At 40.8% G+C, this 23,121-nt stretch overlaps 1 protein-coding gene across 1 annotated transcript in view; it reads left to right on the top strand.

The window, feature by feature from the left end:
• Positions 1 to 1,495, top strand: part of ISPD (isoprenoid synthase domain containing) — a 129,602-nt gene extending 128,107 nt beyond the window's left edge. The window contains exon 10 of the mRNA XM_026077098.1: positions 1,391 to 1,495. Coding sequence (XP_025932883.1) covers positions 1,391 to 1,495 — 105 coding nt within the window. The remainder of the gene's footprint in view (positions 1 to 1,390) is intronic.
• The last annotated feature ends 21,626 nt before the right edge of the window (positions 1,496 to 23,121 follow it).

A 23,121-nucleotide genomic window follows, 5' to 3' on the forward strand; every position in this document is an offset into this window, starting at 1 on the left:
TTTTTCCTTCAACCCCAGCTATTAAGTCTCCAGCTTTCCTCCATACTAGCTATATAGGTCCCTTCAGCAGTAGTCTTATTCCTTAAAAAGCAGTGCTTGATATTACCTTTTTGTTAACACCATTTTCTCTTTCTCCATTAATCCAGGTTTCTTAAATGTGTCATCTACAAGTACTTCCTTGATTTAGCATCTTAGAAAAATGGTGGTGAAAAGATTTACACTCAAACTACCCCATCTTCCTGCCCCAGGCAGGACTATGTTATACCTTTATCATGTTTTACGTGTTTGTCTAACCTATCCTTTAAAAAACAAAGCAAAACAAGCAAAAGACGCTAATGGCAGAGTTTCTTTCATCTATCCAATAGTCCTTCTCACTGTATACCAATCCTTATTGTTAAAAGGATTTCCTGACTTCTAATTTATATCCCAGTTTAATTTCCCTTAAGCCTATTACTTCTGATTTTGTCCAATGTGGGTATGGACAGCAGTTTTGGTTCTCTCTTTGTAGCACATTTTATGTATTTGAAACTCTTCTAGATCCTTTTTAGTTTTGTAGACCTTTCTTTTTCTCTGCTGCTTCACAGAAATTGTTCCCTCCTGTTTCTGTCCGTGTCAGGCTACACCTATTGATATTTTCCCAATGGGCAAATGAAAATGTTACTGGCTGCACTAGTCCAACATTTTATGCCCAGTACAATTAAGAAAACTTGGAAATCGGACAAAGGTCATCTTCAAATCTGTTCTGGAGTGCTAAGTTAGAAGCAAGGAATCAAAGTCCCATATTTCCCATGTTTTGTCCTGCATTAGTCTCTATACTTGCCTATCAAAACCACGTTACATTTTTAGCTATTTGATATAAAGAACAGCCTAAACTACTGAAGTGCCAGTGCTTAAATACTTTTCAGTTTGTGAGTTTAAGTGGTTTGTAGAATGCAGACAGGATTTTGTAGGTGCTTAAAGTTATAGGTCCTAACTATGCTACTTAATTAAATCCTACATTTTTTTTCCAACATTTACCCAGAATTTGGACTACCTTTTAGATTTTAAAAATCAATTAAGAAAGGAAGCAATGGAATTAAGCTTCTGTTTTGGTCATCTCTGGATAGATGACATTAATTCCAGCAATTAAAATATATTCCATTTCTTTGAATTTTTCTATGTTTGCTTTTTAAATCATTGTGGAGAACAGAATAGTGATATTACTGTGAAAGTGTGTTTCCTTAAAACAATCAAGTTTTGGAAGGGTTTTTCTTCTAATAAATGCAAATAAACGTGTTTTGATTTTTTTCAACAATCATAAGGTAATTTTGTCTAGTTGAAAATGGATCTTAAATATTTACTTTTTCCACCTTTGTTAACATATTGTTCCCCCCCCCCTTTTTTTTTCCAGGACCATTTGCCGCTTCAGGAGGCAGTAAATTCTGCTGCTGCTCTTATCATGGCATTAATAAAGGACAGAAACCCTGAGCTAATTGGTCAGCTGTTGGTAGCATAAGATCATAAATCATTTGTAGCTTTTGGAAATGTTTCTTTTTCATCATGCATTCACCAAAGGTCTTGAAACATATTTTACCCTTTGATGAAAACTCTGGATTTATGACATTTACTATTAAGATCTTTTAACAACATATTTTTGATACTTTAAAATGCAAGTCTTACGTGTGTATACAAGTGTAAAATGAAATATAAATCATTCTGAGATGCACTGGATACATACTTTGAGGAATAATACTGAAACATCTGTTTGTGAGGTACTGATCATTTAAAAAAGTGCACGGAGGACACCAAAGCATTCAGTCTCTGTGCAGAATTGTCTTTGACACCATTGCTTGTGTGTTGTACTGTAGGACTGTATTATGAAGTTTTCTTTAAGTTAAAATAATACTAAAGCACAATTCCTGATCCTTACATGAAAGTATTTTAAAATTGCTGCTATACCTATTAGTGAATGCAGTGTTTATTGTACAGAACAGCCTTTCTGACATCAGTGTAAACATGCATTGCAATAAGTGTTTGTAGGCTCAGGTCCCTTCATAAAAGGAAGGGTAACCTTGTAACGAAGAAGAGGTGTGCATATGGATATTGAAATGCTACAGCCCAATTTTCTGGATAAGGTATGCTCAGTGGAGCAGTCTTTAGTGCTACGCTTCTAGTACGCAGGTACCACCGTTCAGAACTTGCTCTGATACCATTGCTAAAGTATTGTGCATATCCTTGGTGCATGTGTGTGTGTATGTATATGCATGTATGTGCCTGTGCTTAGGGAGAAGAGAAAAGATCAAAAAATATTTTCCAACATAACCTGTAGATCATGGAGAAATAGGAAGATTCTGTTGTTCTTTTCTTCTGCAGGACTGCAGTTTTCATCTCTTGCTGGTTAGCATGTATGGAAGAAAACTGTGTTGCAAGTTCAAATATACACTACATTGATATTTAAGTGTTGAGAGTTCGGACAGGAGGGTTAAAATGGTGAAACGTTATTCTGTTGAGTATTTCCAGGTATTACAACCGCTAAAAGCAATGCAAGATTTCTGAAAGCAGGACAGTCCCTGAAAGCATCTGTCTCTCCCTATGCATCAGATTCTTGGGAAACTACTGCACTTCTGCAGCTTGCGAAGGGGCTAGGTTAATGCCTTAAGTACCTGCAGTGACGGGAACAGGGACTTAGTGAAATATTCCCACCATGAGTGTCCCATTCTGTCTATACAGAGAGAGAGAGAGCTGTCAGTTCAAGAAGTTTCTCTCTGAAACCAGTCATATCAGCTGCCTGACCACTGCCTGGTTCTCATGAATACAATTTCTCATATCTGGTAGTTAGACACAAGGGCATGACACTAGAAATTTCACTGACTACATCCTCCTGTGTCCTAGATGTAGAATATAATTTAGCCAGTCTTAGCCAGAAAAAAGAAATAGGCAGACCAAGTAAAGCAGGGAATGTCTATCTTAATGGCATTCAGGATGGATCCTTCTCCATGCTAAGTAAACGTTCAAAACCCCAGCTCAAATAAAGCTTCTAGTTTTGATTAAGAATTTTTTCTCCCTCCGTTATCTATCAATGGCTGCAGAAAGTTCTTTCCTGCAGCTCAGCTCTTCAAGAGGACAGAGCGAGAAAAGCTACGAGTGTTGTGGTTCAATAAGACAGGGTCTTTTGTGGCAATACAAACTGAAGGAGTTCCCCATCTTCCAGCCCTACTCCCATCATGTTCCTCTCCCTCTCATGCACAGGCAAAACTTAGTGAAAAGTAGGATGATCCAGGGTTGGTTTCTCTCTTTTGCTTTGCTCTGCTCTGCTCCCCACTCCTCTTCCTTTCTTTTTTTTCTTTCTTTCTTACTCTCTCTTGCTTTTTCTCTCCCCTTCTCTCTTCCCCCCTTCTCTCTTTCTCTCTCTCTGTGTCTCCTTCTTGCCTTTTCTCTCTCTCTCTCTTTCACTTCTGCTTGCTTTCTCTATCTCTTTCTGTCTCTCTCTCCCCCTTTTTTCAGGATTATTTTAAGCCTGGATCAGTATCCTGCAGTTGCTCTATCAACACAGCACTGACAGTAGCAATAAAAAGTGGTCCAGGATGGAATAAGTGCTCCTTAATTGCTTAAGAATAGCTTATTAACTTCTGCTGAGGCACTATCTATATCTGTTTTAAATCTCGTTGAGAAGCTGATGTTGATCCCAAAATTCCTTTGTTACAAGATACAATAAAGAGTTGTTAGCTCTCTGTTCTGTATCCAAAGCACATATTTTATTCCACACAGAAATCATGCTAATACAACTAACAAAGTTCTCATGCATCATCTGTTTCCTTCTTTGCTTCTCTCTCCTCTCTATTTTGTTTAATAGTTTGTCCTTTTCTGACATTGTATGACATAAGCATTTGTATTAGCTCTATGTATGGCTATACAATAGGCATATTTTATTTGTATTTATTCATGCCCGTTCATATGCAAAGTAGTCAAATAAATGAGGAACTCATGAATTTCTTGTTGGCATTCATATTTTAACAGGACAACTCTCACAAATAAATTTCCTGAATTCACTTTTACATTAATAAATTGAGTTTGATGAAGGAATTTGTCTCACAAGCTTCTAAAGACATGATGAATGATATTTCTTTGATTATTGTATTTTGTGATTCTTCTACACTTTAAGACTAAAATACTATCCATGAGGTGCTTTCCCCACATAATAATAAAGTGAAATTAGAAAATCCTTTATGTTTTTCATCTACTCTAATATATACATTGTGCTACAACCTTAGTATTGGATTGTGCACAGCTTGTCATTTGCTTAATGAACAGAACCTTTTATTTTGTTGTGTTGTTTTACTTACCTCATTATCTTAAATTTATTTTAATGCAATTGAATATGTTCATGCAGTGAACTGCTGTATCAAAACATATTTAGTAGTAATCCAAACTTAAATGGAAGATAATAAGCTTCATTAATGTACTGTTAATCATTGTATTATGGACTTTTGTTTTTAATAATCTTTTTAAATAATACGTATACACCCAAAAATCTGTTATGCAGGAAGCAAATACACAACAGATCTACTAATACAGATCATGAAATAGTAAAAATGCTGTTAAAAAAAAAAAGGACTGGGATTAGTGCTATTGTGTATCCAAACCAAATTTAAATGGTCTTTTGGATGAATGTTAATAGTAACAATGGGAATAAAGATATAAAATGAAATTAAGAAACTGGTTGATTGTCTTTTTGTCTATGCATAGCTTCTCACAAATAGCTATATACATGAGAAACTTGGCAGCCTTTTGTACACACATGCTGTTTTGAATTTAGCTAGTGAATCAGTCACCACCCATATTGCTTTGAACATTTGGACAGAGATAACACAGAGTAAATAAAAGCTCAGACTCTGCCAGCCTTGCTCACCTTACTCCTCAAGCACTCTAATTAGTATTCCTTGGGTAATGTGTTCATCAGAAAAAATGAATACAGAATCTGGCCCTAGCAATGCTTTTGGTAACTGCAAAGTTGAGTGAATTAGATTTGTGTATTCAATCAAACCTGCTTTATGCAATATCTGAAAATGAAGTTGCTTCATTTCTGTTAGATCAGTTGGCAGAAGAATTTCTAGCTATAATCTTTTTCTTTAGCTTCCTAGGCTACGTAGTTTGAAAAGGGTGTTTTGATGGCTCTCTTAAAAAAGCTGCAAGAATGAAAACAAGACAGTGAAATTAAAAAAAGAGAGAAAACAACAGAAAGATAAAAAGTGAAATGCGACCCCATTGTAATCAGTGGCAAAATTCTAGTTGACTTTAAAGCATCACAGTGGAGCTTTCAGCTCATCTTCCTAACTACCATGGGCTGCAGAATAAAAGTGTGTCTGGACACCTTAAGCATTCAGCTTTGTATTTCTGTATGACACCAAAGTCTCTTCATTTCCACAATGCTATTTGAGGTGCCATCCAAAGAGCAGCTTCCAAGGCCACTTAAGATTCCCAGTTGCTGGCTAGCACTTTCCGATGGTATGACTTTCCCTGGGTGTAGGTCATTGAAAGCTAGGGGGTACACCACAGACGGTCATAGGTTTTTTGCTCTGTTGTCTTGGATATCTGCTACTGGTCACTGTTCTTTGTTCTTCTTTTTTTTTTTTTTTAAAAAAAAGAACACATTTATTTCCAGATATACAAAAGCATTTATGAGATATCATTTCTCCTTTCTTCCATTTTTTCCTTTTCATCTGTAACTTTGATGTGCAAAATGTTATTCCATCTTACCAAGATTCCACCAAGGTGTCCAGACAATACACGTTCATATACTTGCGGACAGAGACAAGGTAGTCCTTGTACTCCATTTCCATTTCATTTTTGCCATCCCTGCTTTTCCTGTTAAGGAAGTCTTGTTAAGGAGGGTTTTGGGGTTCAGAAATAGGCTCATGTTGAAAATGTTCTTTCAGGAGCTAGAATTCAGGGCTAGAGCTACCTTTGATCTGGCCCAATATGACTGTTCTTGCAGTTGCGCCAGTTAAATGACACAGAAGGAGCATGTTATAGGAAGAATTTAGCTCTTCATAGTAGTGACTTGACCTTATATTTTTTAATTTTTATGATTGTTATCTCTGCTCTGTAGGATAGATGCACTAGTCTTAATCCCGTCTGAAAAAAAAAGTATTTGGGCTATTAGACTGATGAATTCAGATGCAGTGCACTAGATGGTAGATATTTTCTTTGTGTAGGTAGTGAAAGAATGCTATTCAAAGGAATTTCCTCTTGTTTGTTTCAAAGGTCACTTATTAAAACCACAACTAATTCTCACTGAAACTTGGAGAGATGCTGAGACTTGTAAAAAGAATAATATCTTTTAAGGGCTCCGATTAGGAAAATCTGCTATGAAATGTTAAAATGTTAATATTTGTTGTGATATAAAATATCTATAAATACATTATTTAAAGCCAGTCTCAAAGAGATGAAGTCTGAGAAGCTAAGAAGAAAATTGACCCTGCTTTCACTATTTCTGCGCAACTCATTTGATCAGTCCAATCTTTTGCACCTGGTTTCAAATAATTTGTAATTGCAGCCAATTAGATGACTAATGCCCTGCTCTGGGTGCCTACAGTAAGATACCTATGCAAAGTAGCAAAATGAGTTCAAATCTTTGTGCCCACAATGCATGCTCTTTCAACTTTAGACTTGTAAGCTTTTATTACGTCTGCCTCCCTCGGCCCATTCCTCAGCCCAGTTGTTTATCTCAATTAAGTTTGTCTCATGTTTCCAACAGACACCAAGGGAAAGAAACAGTCACTGACACTGCATCTTCCAGGGTAAGTTGACTTTGATTGACAGGGCTTTAAAGCACTTTTCTAATATACATTTTACTTGGTTATTTCTTACAGGAATACTCAATTAGTTTTGAGAAATATAATTTCAGAGCCTGTGCTGAGGAAAGAGTCCCAACCATGAAAGTACTTTTATGATAGAATATACTTGGCTTGCAAACACCAGCCTGAAGAGGAATGTGGCATTTCTTATCCACAGGTTAATTTAACTATGCTTTTCAGTTTTTAAGTTGAATCAGATCTTATCCATCATGCTGTGCATATTCCTATCTCAAAAACTGAAATTATGACACAGTTAAAATCCCAAAGTTACAAAGATAAATGAGTGAATAAAAGACTTGGACAAGCAAGAAGTGATGCGCTTTTAAATAAGATGGAGAAGGAAGGAGGCCAGAGAAAATACACTAAAGCTCCTCCAGATGGCCAAGTCTGCAGGGGAGACCCTTGAAAGGTATAACATGCTAAGGACTGTGGGTAGTCATGCTTTCCAGGCTCAGCAGAGCCCAAGTCTGCAGCTCTGTAAGGCGTTTCCCTATTCAGCGGTCTTTTTAGATAATCGCCTCTCTTGGATAATTATTTGTTGCTGCTTCTGAATCTCTGTCTTTTTCATTACTCTGCCTCCTCCTTTCCTTGTGTCAGACTAGCCCTGTTGTTTCAAATCTCGTGTTTCCCTTCCCTTTTGGCCATTCTCTGCTCATATCTTCTCCCGCTCTGTTCTCCTGTCCTGTTCTCTGTCTCTGTTACTTGTTCTTTCTCTCCCTATTTGTCGCTCTCTTTCCATTCCTCCCAGCCCACCATCGTCGAAGGAGACTACCCCCCTCCCTTCTCCTGAAAGCCAGGCCGTGGTCTGGCATAAGAAACCCTTCCTTGCTCCTGGATCAAGAACTAAGGCGGTCGGGCTTTGGCACCTCTGTGCTCCTCACAGCTGGGACCGAGAACAGATGTCACTTCTGTTGCCAGCTGAACGCAGATGAGCAGCAGCAGCCTGAAGGGACAGACCTCCTGCATGACAGCTGCTGGGACTGACACTCAATGCTACTTATTAACCGGAGTAAAGCTTCAAGCAGAGTGCTCCCATCGAAGGGGAAACTATCTTCTCCAAGGTCAGGCCCCCCCTTAAGTAGTCAGACTTGCGTCTGTAAAGTCGGCACCTAGTTAAAGAGCCAGACTTGCTGATCTATCAGAGTCTGGAAAAGAAAAATAAAATAAAAAGAAAGAAAAGAAGCAGAATCCAGGTACAGCTTGCAGTACTAACAATTGGAAAAAGTGTGGTTTTACTTACAAGCCAGTGACTTTGCCAGGAGTTACTCAGAGACGAATAGCAAGGAACCCCACGATGCTGTGTTAAGCAGTTCCTTTTCACAGCAAAAGCACAGCCTGATTCAAAACCTATTGAAGTCAACGGGACTGAGAGTGCCTCACAGTGCTGTCAAGTATGTGTGGCATCTCCTCCCTCCAGCCATCATCAGTTAACTTCACACATAACCGTGCCGGTTCTATATATGTGTGTGTGTGTGTGTGTGTGTGTGTGTACACACACACGCATTTATTGTGCCGCAGTTTTACATGTGTGTTTATGCTGTGCTCAATTCCTTTACTGTTTGGTGGGAGAACCTTATGGTCTTGATTAATCCCAACTATATTTTGGAGCTTAGTTGTGACTCCAAACTAAGCACCCACAGGCCTAAGTAAATGGGGCAATGGGGCACTTCTAAAAGGCAATTCAAAGTTTAAAATCCCTCTTTGAGGTTCCTCTACCTCCAGTGGCAGCAGAGTGAGCTTAAGCGGATGGTTTTATGCTTGGTTTAAGCTGGAATGCAAGGCTAGAAAAAGGAGGGGTCTTGGCCTCTTCTGGACAGTGTTTTGCCACTATCCTCTGTACATCAGCGTTGAGGCTCATGCTGCTGTAAAGCAAGTTAGTTGAGGAAACTGAAAAACTGTTGAGTGGCTGGAAGAAGTGATTCACTTCAGCTGAGCTGCCTAGGAGGGACGGCTTTGGGGGGAGGAGGGTAGCTCCTGAGGTGCTGCCCTGTTGCAAAGGGATGGGCTGGAGGCCATGTAGAGCTGCGGTGGCTGTACAGACATACATCAGCTTAACCTGCCAGTGAATTGCGCCCTCGGGGCGCTAGATTTTGAACTTTGCCATCTCGGGTGCCTGCCGATGTCCGGGCTGAGGTCAATATAAGCTGTTCGGCCACTGTTCTGCCCCTTCTGCAGACAGGTGTGTGTGTGCGCGTAAAGCGAGGGGGCGCCTGGGGCTCGTGGGGTGGCTCTGCTCTTTGGCTGTCCTGCGCAGGCTTTGCAGGCAGTGGAGTAACCCGTGGCTGTGTGCTGCGACACGCAAGCCTGTAGGAAAATGGTACGTCTGAAAAAGCTCGGAGGTGAACTGCATTCCAAAACAGTAGGTCAGGATACGGAAAGGAAGAAAGGAAACCAAACGTCTCTAACCCATTCTGGGAGTGGCTGCCAGCAGCAGATCAAAGACGTGCTCTTGTGATGGATATTTGAAGAAAAGCTGCGACATGCCTTGAGTACACAACACTAAAAGGGGTATTACTTCTCATTGTTTTTTTTCTTTTGTTGTTTTTTATTTAAAGCAACAGACTTCCGTATTTAATCCCGCTTTCCATGGTGCACCTTTGTGTAGGCAGCTCCACAGAAACAGAAGGAAACACGATTTATTCAAGGCTTCACAATACCAGGGCACGGTTACTTAGAGGGTAAGAACAGGAATTACAGCGGCAGCAAGGCACCCCCTGGCGGCGTCCCTAAACATTTTTACCCCAAATCTTCCTAAAGTTAACTAAAAGACAGGCTCCGACAGTGGCAGAGGAAGAAGCGGTGTTTTGCTTCCAGGCTTCGCTGATTCCCAGCAGTGACAACCTGGGGCCTGAGAAGGGCTCTGCAGGCATCAACCCCACCTCAGCCGCAGCGACCGCAAAGCGAATAAGATGCAACTAGTACAGAGGAGGCCGGGAAACACGCTCAGTATGTGCGGTAATGGCAACCAGCGGTTTGTGCTAATCAGACTGCGTGGGTGGAGAAAGGCAAAGCGCCTGTTATCTGCTGGGACTGCTCCTGCCGACCTGTACCTTCCTCGGGCTGCATTCGTGGTCGCTCACGGGGAGGGGGGGTTGCAGCCCTTTTTCATTCCTCTGGAAACATGCCTTGAGTATTATTTGTTTTAGGCTTCTGGAAAACCCTAAAACACAGCCCAAGTGGGCAAGTGCTGGCCAATTCAGTGCTGAAATTATGAAACTTCAACTGTTTTTCTTAAATGAAAAATTATACTTTAATAAACGTCTCAACTTTTTTTTTTTTTTTATCTGAAGCCAAATTTGATGAAAGCCTTATAAGAATCAGAAAAGTTTTAGAAAATAGCTGTACTGCACTGTGATGGATATGGTCAGTGACTCTAGTGAGCAATAGCGAATGGCTGGCAGGAACTAAGGATTTTCTAGTTGGTATTAAATGGGAAAAAGGTTAGCTCATGCTAAATTAACCTTGTACACAAGTTAAAATAAAAGCACCTTTGAAAGGGAAGTAAAATGGGGAATAAAATCTCAATAAGAATTGACATCCATTAGATTCAGTGAACACAATAAAATGAGCTGTATCCCATGACTGTCATAAAGAAGTTGCCTTTAGAATGAATCCAATGAGTCATGTTCTTTAGTACTTAGTATTTAGTATTTTTCCCCCAAGAAAGTAAGAATTGAATCACATGGATCCTTAGAGGATCTTTCAGGTCTAAAACACAATCTGTTAAATACTCAGTGTGGAAGAAATCAAACTTATTGTAGAAAACTGTACTGCAAATATTCAGGCTTTATAAGTAAAACACCTCTCTGTTCAGTAGCTCTTTCATGCCCTCTACAGTTAAAACACTGCTTTGTGTCTGTGCAGTCAAATTGTGTTTTTCCTCATTGTTAAATGTACTGCCTAGGGTTAATGAAAACCAGTAGAACAGTAAGCACTGGTGGGAAAATTGTTGGTTGCCTCTAGGTTGGGGCTTTTATTACTCAGACTCACAACCAGCAAGCAGCGCTGTGCAGCATATGATCCTGAGTTGTGCTTTCACAGTGGTGATCACCGCTGATAGGAATAGCTGAGAGCGCAGAGGTAAACAGAGGCGCACTACCGTATGAAACCTTCGGTGGTGTGGGCGAGATTGCACTACATACAGGCAACCAGCTATAGGCAAGTTTGGATTTTCTTGCATATTTGCTGTCAGGTAGAAGTTATGTATGCATAACTGTATGAACTGCTTTGAAACTATCAAGAGTTTATGCATTTCAAAATTACAAGTAACTATTCTTTTTTTTCATTTTCATCATTTCATCATTTTCATTTCATCATTTTCAAAGTGATGATCTGAGAGTGCTGATTGCTTTTATGCATATAAACACATGAAGTGATTCATCCTACCCAAAATCTTTAAAAAAACAGGTGGAAAAAGGTATGATTTCAAGATCAAGTTTCAATTGACTATACCTTGAGTATATTCAACTAGCTTAAAATAGATGTCTAACTTTTGGAGATCTAAAATTGCATGTAGTGAATCATACCCCTTCTGCTTACTTTCAAAGACAAATATATGAGAGTCTATAAAAAATTTCACTGGATGAAAAAAGAAAGGGTCACTCAGATGAAAATAAGGATTATAAATTCCTTTCTTGTAGGTCCTTCTCTGGCAAAGCATTTTAACATACACAAAGCTTGAACTATGTGAGATTTATTTTCCACACAGATGCCTCATGTGCATGAAAATAAAAGTTATATTGGAAGGTAGCCTGACAAATACATTCTTCCTTTATTTCTACAGTGCCACAAAAGACTTGTCCTGAAGTACTCTAGGAAAAGAGGATTGTAGGGAGAGAAAAAAACAAGTATGCTCTGATTAAGCCTAAGAATGAAATAATAATTAGAGGAAACAAAACGAGTCATCAGTACTGAGAGAATGATCCGCTGTTTAAAAATCAAAGAAATATGTGGTTTTTTTCCTACCAATGATGTTTTTTTGAGATTTTGAAGATTGTCTTTTGGTTATTGATTTTGGCATGGACTTCTAGTATGGACTAGAGCAGGTTATTTCTTCCCTCTAGCCTCGGGTTCTCTGCATACCTATATATAATGGGAACAATAACCCATCCTGTAAGCTCTCTGGGGTATGGCTGTCACTGTCACATTTGTTCATTGCCAGGTACAACATGTGGACGCAAGGGCTACTCTGATGAAAGTATTTTCAGAAGTGACTAATACATCACTATAGACTGAATGCATTACTTTTTGCATTTCCAAACCCCGTGGAGACATTGATGCACCAGGCACTTCTGAAAGAGTGCCTCTGCCCAGGGAACTTTACTGCCCAGATAGTCCAGGCAAGGGGGGAGACTGGGGCCAGGCACTGGGAGGAGAATGGAGATGCCCCAGAACCCAGCAGCCACTCAAAGAAACATGAGGTTGCTGGACAGAGAGGCCGGCGCTGCAGTCAGGAGACCCCACAGTCCCCCACTGTATCACACTGATTTGGTTTCTCTCCATAGATGAGCGAAGCGCAGGTTTTATATCATGAGGTGAATGTGGTCCTGGGTTTGAGCACAGGACTGAGAGTCAGGAGTGCTGGGCACTAGTGCCAGTGTGCGAACGACGAGCTTTGGCAGGTTAGTCAACATCTCTACGCATTAGTTTCTTCCTCTGTGGAATATGAATAACAGCTGCTTCACAGCAGTATTTGTTATAGTGATGGTATTCATGTTTATGAAGCCCTTTCTAAATAGAAAACAATAAAAGCTTAAAATTCTTGTAAAATTCATTACTGTTAAGAGGATACCTTAGTGCACATACATAACAATTCTGTGTATCAGGGAATCGTTGGTTAACTGGTTGAACCATGGAAATCTCTTTGCTTGCATTAATTTTTCATGGCTTTGGAGATAATAAGTGATATTACTCATGTGTTTGAAATATAAGCAAGGACCTTAGACTGCAGCATTTTTCAGTGTATTAAAACTATCCAGCCATGTTTCTCATTTGGCTCATTTGATTTTATGCAATAGCTTTATGAATGCTCATCCCTGTTTATGTTCACTATTAGAGACATAAATTGGACTGAAATCACTCTTGGGCAGACCTGGGATTATCACTCCTACTGATGACTATGCTATTAGGAATTGTGTTTTTCAAAAGCATTTAATAGAGGAAACTGGACTTCCAGCTTGTGTTGTGCTAAAATTTCCTGATAATTGTGTGGCTTTGACAGGGTGTGTGAAAGAAGGATAGATCAAAGGATCACATCATGAGGTAGTCAAAGATATTGAGTTGGATCATGCTGAATATATGTTGTTCAGAGCAGATCTTGGTGCTCTTTGACATAAGCTGCAGAGAATGAAGCAAAGAAGAAAAGAGAAGAAAGAAGAAATACGCCATCACTTTCTTTGACAATATCAACTTTGTTATTCAGCAAATATTGCTCAAAATGCCTGTTTCATTGCTTGCTTTCCTCACCCATCCATGCCAGAGTGCAGCAATCTTGGTCAGCACGTGTGTAACTCTTAGGCCCGGAGCGCGCTCCTGCTCTGGCCGGCTGGCTGCCCACCTGAGACTGGCTCGTGCCTTCCTGCAGGAGCTGCTCTGCAGAAAGAGCTGGCAGATGCCCCCCTCCTTTGCTTGGGAGCAGTTTTTAGGTTGAAACTTGGTGCCCACCCTGAGCCACGCTGCAACCGTGTTACGCCCTGCAGAACCGCAGGGCAGCGTGGTGCTGGCCTCCCTTCCCAGCGCTGCCCTCTGGCCAGGCTCCTCGAAGGGCTGCATCCTCCACAATGCCATGAGCGCAGATTTTCCTTTAATTAAGCGAAGGGGCAAAGCATTGAAGTCACACAACTCTGGATTCTTTGTGAAAGACATTTTAGATGGTCAAACAATCCCATAGGGAAAGATGTGGCCTTAAATGCTCAACTAGTCCTTCCATAAGGCAATACACTGTTATAGGAAAATGCAATTTAATACCTATTTGAGACAAAGCATTTGAAACCAGCTGTGTGAGTGAAAACAAAGCATTTAGATTTGGAAGTATGCTTTATTTTGATCAAAAATACTATAACAGATGTTTCAAACTTTCCTTTTTTTCTCAATGTCCATTCCAAAAAAATTTTTCAGTGTCACTTTTTGGCCTTGATTTGTGGTGGAAATATTCAAATAACATCAGAATTCACTGAGGGATAAAAATTCTAAATGCCACTCAGCTCTTACCATGAAGCTGTAGTGAGGTGGCGTGATGGAGAAGTGTGCTTGGGGAGGAGGAGGGGGCGCTACTGCCAGGAAGGCAGAAAGGGAGGAAGCACGAAACAGGATCCCTAGAAGCACTGAGATCTGGGAAGAGAGATGGAGCAAAATGAAAATACTGAGAAAGAGGAGAAAGTGTACATGGCTGAGGGAACAGGGTTGTTCTTATTAGCAAGTGATAGAGCTGTACTTACTCCTTAGCAATGTCTTTTGTGGGATTAACAGATATTTCCATGAATATGAGATAACTGCAGGTTATAGACAGTATGTACATCGAAAAGAAAGAGAAAAGCAGGGGAGGGAGAGCAAAGGAGGCATGCCTAGGAAGGCTGCAGGGGTGCTCTTTGCAGGCAGGCCCGGTTTCTGCCGCTTGCCCTGCAGAGGGAGTATAACACTATAAATGAAGCGTGGAGAGCGTGGCGCTGGCTGCCCGGGAGCAGAAGTCTGGCCAGCTCACAGGCTGCTGGGGACTCCAGCAGAGGCTTTATAGCATGTTCCTTTTAGTTGGTACTTCCATTTGCAAAGCACCCATTTTCATTTATTGAACTATTTAGCAACTTAACCGTATTCTATATGATATATAGGCTGTAAATGATAAAGGTTAGTTAATGGGTTTGACTAATGAAATATAGTTTATGATATTATGAAGTGAATGTATAGCAAGGAAAAAAATAAGGCCTCCTAGCATGTACACAGGTTCAGGATGTGGACCTCCAGCTGAGGAATGAGGGCCTAAAGTTTCGACCCACTAATGTGGCAGCACTGGCACCCCTGGGTGTCAGTGGAGGCCAGACTCACCGACAGCTGCATGGAGCTTACAGTGTGGACAAATGAGTACATTGTTCAGACACCCTTACACTGGATGTTTTTATTTGAAATTTATGATAATAAATTATCATAAAAATAAAGTCATGCAATCACATATTAATGGCTAGGGAGAGCTGGCAAAGATTGTTGATACATTTTTTTTTAATACTAAAGGACTTTTACTTTCTCATTCTCACTTCTCTTCTTTTTTTAAGGTTGCAGGAGCTCGTGATCTTTTTCCCCATGGGTGCATAGCAGTGTTGTGAATAACAGGCTAGAGTCGGGGGAGCTGCAGCTGGTGGATGGTTTTGGGGAACAATTACCAGCTTCCAAATGGCCAGGGCCAGCCAGAGTAAGGGAGCTGTAACAACTCCCAGTGATTTACTCTGTCTGGCAATACTGAATGTGTGGACACACAAACAAAGGCACGTTTAGTTTTGCACCTGCACACACATTAATTTTTAGGTCCTGTGTTTAAACCATTGAGGTACACCCCGGGCCAGTTACTGTTACCCGCAGTTATCACTGACCTCTTAATTCTTTGGCACTGTTTGTTACATCCACTTGTCTCTTGGTYTGAGCAGTAGTACTAGCAGTATGGTTAGTAAGTGCCTCATCCCAGTTTGCAGCAGATTCATAACTCCTAACAAGGTGTCTGGACTTGTTTGGTGGATGTTAAATTTGCCTAATGACCACTTAGGGAAACACATTTGGATGTCCTTTGGAGATTGGATTCTTTGAGGAAGAGGCCACGTATCCAGTTTAAGTGCTGACTGCTTTCCATGCAAGATGCATAGAAAATCTTCTGGCTGCATAAGCTTGTTGTATTCTTGTTCTCTATATTAGATTAAATGTAAGTGCTAATAAATGAGAAAGACTCTATTTCTCCACCCATTTGTGAGAACACACCACACTCTTCAGACAGGCTTTTTTCAGATTTCACACATTTTACCCAGACAGTCAGCTCTTTCCAATTATTCTGACATTTCTGAGACATAGAGATTGAAGTTTTCCACTAGTTACTGTTAGTATTGGCTTAAACAAGTGCATAATAAAACATTTAATAATCAATGGCTCAAGTGTAACACTGCATATGAAGGTCTTTTATAAACATTCGTTAAAGGTGACAATAACCCAGGTAGGGAGAGCTGTCCCCATTTTGCACAGAGACATCATTTCTTAGCCTCCATTTGCCACAGCCTTGACAGTGATATAACATGATTATGCCTCTGCTGCAGGACAGAGGCACACACTCAAGCATTGCTACTGCCTCTGATGGCTGAACTTACCTTTCCTTACAATAACTTGCTCATGTGAGCCCAATTTCAGAGGCCCATCCAAGGAACATCAATAGCCAAGGGCTCGTTGGCTATTTTCTACTGTGGACTGTGACAGTCTACCTGGTTTAAGGATTTGGCTAGGCGCAGCATTTAAAAACCCATGACTAGCTTTGGATCCCAGGTATTCCTACTATGGGTTTTATCATAGTGTCTATGTTAAAGATCAGAAAGTAACTCCAGATTTAACTGGTGAACAGTGCACAGTATGTTTGTCTCTTTGAACTTACTATTCATAGGAAGAGAAAACAACTGCTGGATTTGTGACTTCTTCCAGTACTTTCAGGTACTGACAGCCTAGCAATGCTCCCTTGAAATGGGCAGGCTTGACCACCTTTAAGATGATAAAAATACTTGAACTTTTTCATGGAGTGTCACTGATCTCCACATGAACACAAAGATACTGAAAGCAATGCAGGAATCTCAACTGTTTGGGTGGAGGGCTGAAAAGGATGTTGTTTGAATTGAGGGTTGCATATATAGAGAAATAAATGGAAGCAAAAAGAAGACAAGCCTAGATATCCCTAAGCTAACAGTAACCCAAAGTGGTCCACCTGCTCTATGGAAAGTATTGCCTTGTGGAGATACTGAATGATATCCCCCAGACATCTCAGCTGCTTGCATCCTGTATTGTGCTTGCACTAATAAGGCCTGTCTGCTGCAAATCTCATTTGCAACACAGGTCTAACATGACTATGTTACTTCTGACTCTTCTGTTAGCCCAATTTCTGCTACTGGAGGTCCATCTGCACCATGTTCCTTTGCGTGGTGTAGAAGGAAAAGGAGCAGAAACCAAAATGCACTCGAACAAACAGCTGGTTGCACAACACTGAAAAGCCTAGAGAGCGTCCTCATGGGGAGGTCGCTTAGAAGGACATTGATGTGGTGAATAACTGTGGTTTGTCTCCTCTCAGGAAAAGAGGGTCAATCCACTCTTTGTAAATATACAAAATTGTTTGAAAGAAGTATTGATTCCCACACCAGTTTCTTCTCTTTGGAGCAGTCTAAAAACCTTGAATATTGGCCAGTTACTCAGGTCCAATAGGATAAAAAGAGCAGAAGTTCTGATAAATAGGCCAAGATGCTTTATAAGCCTCCTCCTGAGGAGGACCTGGAAACTATGTAGCTCAGTAGCAGCTAGTAAAACCATTGCATTCTGGTCTTCTGAAATAGAACAGGATTGAAGTTTCCTGTACAAGGTATGGTAATCTCAAAGCAGGTTAATATAAAAGAAGAACACACATTTTAAGATAAAGACCTATGGATTGATTTGATTGACTTGCCACACTATGGCAAGTCAATCAAGATTTATGTACTTTAGAGATCTGTGCACAATTCATGGTGAAAAACTAACAGCAGCTTCAGAGATATGTGTCAAGGAGAAAGAGAAAGGCAAGCCCATTGCAGTACTTACCCATCACACACTTCTCAGGACGATATGGGTCTCTGCTGCTCCTAGTTAGATGCTGCCATTTCCAAATCGTATTTCATCCTCAGCTGCATGTTTTGCTGGCTGGATTCCCTTCTGCTGCACCAGCTGTAAAGTTCCTCCTCATTTCACAGGCATGCTGCTGTCAGATGCAAATCCATCCTCTCCAGCCCCATATTTTCATGAGCTTCAGGCATGTGTTTGCCATGTTAGGACTCTTTCCTACGGCTGATTACCTTTTTCTGATCTTTGAATTGCAAATCTTGTTGACCGGAAACCTCCTCTGGAAACTCTCTCTTCTACTTCCTAGAATGATACCATCTGTACCCTTAGTTTTCTCCTTCCCTACTCTATAATATCAGGGACATTTCTTTTCTTCACTTTGTTGTATAGTCCTCTTCCACCTCGTACAGCTTACCATGTCCATGTGGAAAGAGCCCTAGATAACATGCCCTGAACCTCTGGGCTGCTGTCATATTTCCACAACTCCATTCAGATTGTCAGGTGAAGTTACAGATACATTAACAGGTACAGTTGTAATTGGAGAAGTGTTCAAATTTAGAGCCAAATCTTAGTAAAAAAAAAAAAAAGGATATATACATAAAAATACATACAGTATATACAGTACAAATAGGTATATGGTGTGAATATATATAATAATAATATATATATAGCACAAATATATATATGGTTGTGTGGATGCCTGTACACAAATATATATATTTGTTTGTATTTTAATATCTATAGCATACATCTAGGAGAAACACATGTAGACAATATGCAGTTTGGAGAATGAGAATAAAACCTATCAACATTTAAGATGTTAACGTTTAAAACTAGACTTCAAGTGAGTAATAAAAGAGGCACCTTCATCAGATGTTCACAAATATAATGATAACCTAAGTCTGATTAAGCCAGATGTCGAACATGAAAGAACAGGCAGGAAGGTTCAGGAGGCTGAGAACAAACTTGAATAGACCAAGATCTGAAAGGCCATGAAGACTGAACTATCTTGAAAATGAGATAGTTAAGCCTGAGTTATGCTGAGTAAGCTCCAGTTTCTTATTTGAATGTTTAGTGGGTGGATCAACACAAAATGTTTACACTCTAGAACTGGCAGACTGTCATCTTTTACCTAACGACAACTTGATGAGGCAATTAAAAACTATACAGACAACACAGAACAGACAAAGTCGGCAAATGTTTTTCCCCAGCTCAGTACTAACTATGCCATAATGGTACCATAACCTTTGGGAAGCAGGGGGAATTGTAGTGTGGTATGGCACGGTTTGGTATTACTGAGCCCTTCTGTAAAGCTCTGTGAGATCTAGACTATGACTATATGCCATATGGCTATATGCCAAAGAGAGCCTCCATGGCTTACCACGTGGCTCTGAAGGGCTCTGTTTTCATACCACTGTGCTTGCTAAAATAGCCTATTTATCATGCAGGACTCTAAGTCCCACACTGTCTCTTCCTTCATATCCCTGTTTCTTCCTTTATGTGACCCTATAAAGTGGCTAAGTACTGAATTAGTAATAAAATTCCCAATTTCTAATCATAGTAGAAATGCAAAGTATAGAACTGTTCAGTTTCACAAAGCTTTATTTGATTGGTTAGGGGGTTTCTAATGCACCTATATAGGCGACCCAATCCAAAAACCCACCTGAGTCAACAGAAAGAGTCTTAAGTTTGTCAAAGGGCAGCAAATCAGTTTCCAAGATGGGTGAGATGATTAGCCTCAAACTGAGTCTTTTTGTATAGGCAATGACTGTCTTTCAGTTCTTTTCTGTTACAATAAGAAAAAGTAATGTCATGCAGACACAAATCAAAGTGCCTCACTCAGCTAATAAGGCAAGATCCAAAGAAGGAATCTTTTCTGTCCAAACCAACATCATATTTCTCTTGTAACCTTTCAAATATTTTAAAACCCTTTCCCTCCCATTCTCTGCCCTGAGTCTGGCTGGAAGAGATGCTGCAGCCCCCTGCTAGTGCACGCAGTGCAAGTGGGTCTGCCCAGCCTGGCTGCAGCAGGTACTGTGCTGCTGCCACATGATGCCCCCATGGCTAGCGTGGGAGCCGTGCTCCTGCTAGACATGAGCTAGTGGGAACCGCGGAGAGGGCTGAGCATGGCTGGGACACAGAAAGGTAGGAAGAAAACCAGAAAATACAAAAAAAAAACATTAAATGAACTTAGCCAAACTTCAAAAGGGGTTCAGTTCAAGTGAGGGGTTCTGAGAGTCATCTAATTCATCGCCTAATTGTCTACATCTCATCACTAGTTTTTATCCTGTCTCAGTGGTTTGAAGAATGGATGAAAGACAAATATCTCTAAAAATAAATATTTAGGGATATATTTGATGTAGTGGGCTGAGAACAGGGCCGGCATCAACATTTCCTAAGTTCTTTCATACAGCTTTTTTATATACTAATAATTAATTTATCATAATAATTAGTTAATAAACAGCTCCTTTCACGGCTTTCTTTTTCTACCCCGTGGTCATTCCACTAACACTGCAAATTATCTAATGCAGTGGTCTATTAAAAACTGCCAGTTGCAAAAAAGCTATTTCATTGATTCCAAAATGCGGTACACAAACCCTCTTGGACTTCTCACACTTTGAGCATTGGAAAGCCAGGGTTGCCAGGCCATGGTCGGGAGGTCTCCTGAGGAACATACTGCCTCTGGCTTTGCAGGTCTGGGCATCAGGGCTTGCTGCCAGCTGCCTGGAAGCCCTCTGAGACCCAGCATTAGCCCCTGCTCTTTGCACTCAGCGACCCTGGAGGGGGCTTGGGGAGAGCCCTCCATGGGACCATTTTGGACAGTTCAGTGCTTCCTGCCAGGTTGTCATTTCATGCTTGGAAGCCCAGAAAATGCCAGTTAAGCAAGAGATCTTTCCTGGAATACCTGGCCTGAGCCATGCTGCCTGGCAGGGCTGCCTCCAGACTGAGACAGGGTGAGCCAGCACAGCTGTTAGTGAAACTGATGTTTTTGCAATTTCTTAGTTGCTAAAATAACAGCTACAGGAGCCAAAGGACAGTCTTTAAGACATGTTATGTCATTGGTCCAAAAGCAATTTTCTTGAATTTCTGAGAAATTTGAAAAATAATAATTCATTTGTATTTGAGCTGAATCCAAATTCTTGAAAAGTCCTGCAAAGGCAGAATCCTGTCTTTTGGCCAGGTCTCCATTGGGTGGTAAACAATAATCAGATTAATGGTTTCAAATTAATTAAAAATCATCTTGACCCCAACGCAATTATATGCAGATGGATAAAAATGAACAATAGGAACTCACAATATAAACAACAGCAGCAGCTATTTAAAAACACCTCTGGAAAAAGAAAAACAAAATGAAACATTTTTAGGGTGCGTTTGAAGGGGCGTAGCAATTGCATTAGCTAGAGGCAGTGAGCTCTACCCTGTCTGTGACACCACTGCAGGGGCTCAGTCACCACCAGCATCCAGGGGAATGGCAGGAACAAAAAATCCTGTCAAGAGGAGGCTTCAGAAAGAAGCCCTGAAAATAACTCTGGAGTTTTATAACTTGGGCTTGTTTACAGAGACGATTGTCTCTCCAGGCAGAAAAAGCCTCTGCTGCGGACGGGCAAGCGAAGCATCTCAGGAACACTCCCAGGCATCGAGGCCAACGGGCACAGAGGGCCAGCTCAGCTCTACAAATGCTCTTAACCTCCCAAACTGGGTGGCTGCTTGCAAGCTGCCTTTTGGGAATGGGTTTGGAAATGCCCCATTTCTGAACTGGGCCCAGGAGAGGTTGAGGGGTTAGCTGGCAGTAGCTGAGCATATGCATGGGGCTTTCCTTGCGGTTTAATGGTATAGCTGATCCTAATCCCTGCCCAGGAATGCTCCCAGGCCATGCTTAGTTCACTAGGATAGATGTAGACTGAGAAGACAATTAAAATGAAATATTGTGCTTATTGAGAACTGAACTGTCATATTTCCTGCTTTACAGGACAGGAGTTACAGGCATTGATTAAACCAGTGCGACAGCATTTGTTTGCCTGATCGCAGAACTAACTGCTCACTTTTCCCTCCATGTGTTGAGAACAGCCTGGATCAGCACTGATAGCACTCCTGGAAATTCATTTATTTTTAGGATAGATGCAGTGTTGTGCAGTTGCAATCTTGATTTCGCCAGCGTCAGAAAAGAACCAGATTCATCTGCAGCAGACTCTTTAATGTGACCTATGGACCACATGAGCTGGTTTTCCTTGGTGATAATGGCCAAAACTGGGAAGCATCTGTTAATTTCTCCTCTTACTTTGTACATCTGTTATCAGTCCCTGGTGTGATTTGATTTTTGGAAGCTGGATTTCCTTGCACACGTACCATAAGGCTCCCTTCAATCTCCATTATAGTATTTACTATAAAACCCCTGGTTAATGCTCTAAGGGGTGATTCTGAAGGGAGGCAGTCAGTCCAGACTGCTGCCAGTCTATACCAGCTGAAAACAAAGCCTTTACACAACATATAAAGTCAAAGTCTAAGGTGGTTGTTTTAAAGGTTAGCTGTCAGCTTCAGCAACAAAAGTACAATCACCTCCCCAATCCTCTAGTGTAATTTTGCCTGGGTGGGTGAAAGGGAAGGAGAGTACAGCTGTTTCACCTCTTCTAATGCTTAATGATCTTGCCTTCCCCCAGCCGACCGACACAGAGACATTTACAGCCATCAAACACATAGGCTGCCAGACCTAGGTGTGTTGGACTGTGCCTCCAGGGATCCTAACCATATGGTATTTTAGGAGAGGACACAGTTCATTTCAGAGCAATCCGAATGAGCAGCTTTCTTTTCTTTATTACACCATTGCATTTGGCGGCAATCCACCAGAGGCAGATTCTCTGCTCTCTAAGGAATGATCTGCCCACTCTGTCCATTTAACAGGACGTTCAGCTCAGAAAATCCAGTTGCCGATCACACATGTGGAGCAGATGTGCGAGCATGCGTAGCAAAATAAAAAATAAAAAATCCCAGCAGTGTACTGGGAGAAATGTAGCATAACTACTGAAAAACAGTGACACAAAAGCTCTGATTCTGAAACAGTGGTTATTGTTGTTGTAAGGAGGATTTTTCTTATTACTCTTTCTTAGGGAGAAAAAAAAAGTGTAATAAATCCTTTATTATTTTTCTCTTTGGAGGTCAGGGAGGATTATTCATGTTATACTAATGTGGCTTCTTTGTTCATTTTCGCAGACTTCTCCTTACAAAGATATGATTCTAACTATTTTGACCAGACTGTCTTGGGGCCCTACCTCTCAGGAACTGAGTGCTGGAAAACTTCCACTGGAAAAAAAAACACACCCTTTTAAAAGAGAGGATATCAGAAGTATACATCTTTTATCCATGCCCCACACACTTGCATGTAAAGGGAGAGCACCAGCTGTTTTTCTCATGGTGAATAAGGGTTACTTGGGGAAATCTGACTTCCTGTTTTTACATGGACAGCTACATT

Source organism: Apteryx rowi, unplaced genomic scaffold, assembly GCF_003343035.1.
Source record: "Apteryx rowi isolate R43461 unplaced genomic scaffold, aptRow1 scaffold_449, whole genome shotgun sequence".
Classification (NCBI taxonomy): domain Eukaryota; kingdom Metazoa; phylum Chordata; class Aves; order Apterygiformes; family Apterygidae; genus Apteryx; species Apteryx rowi.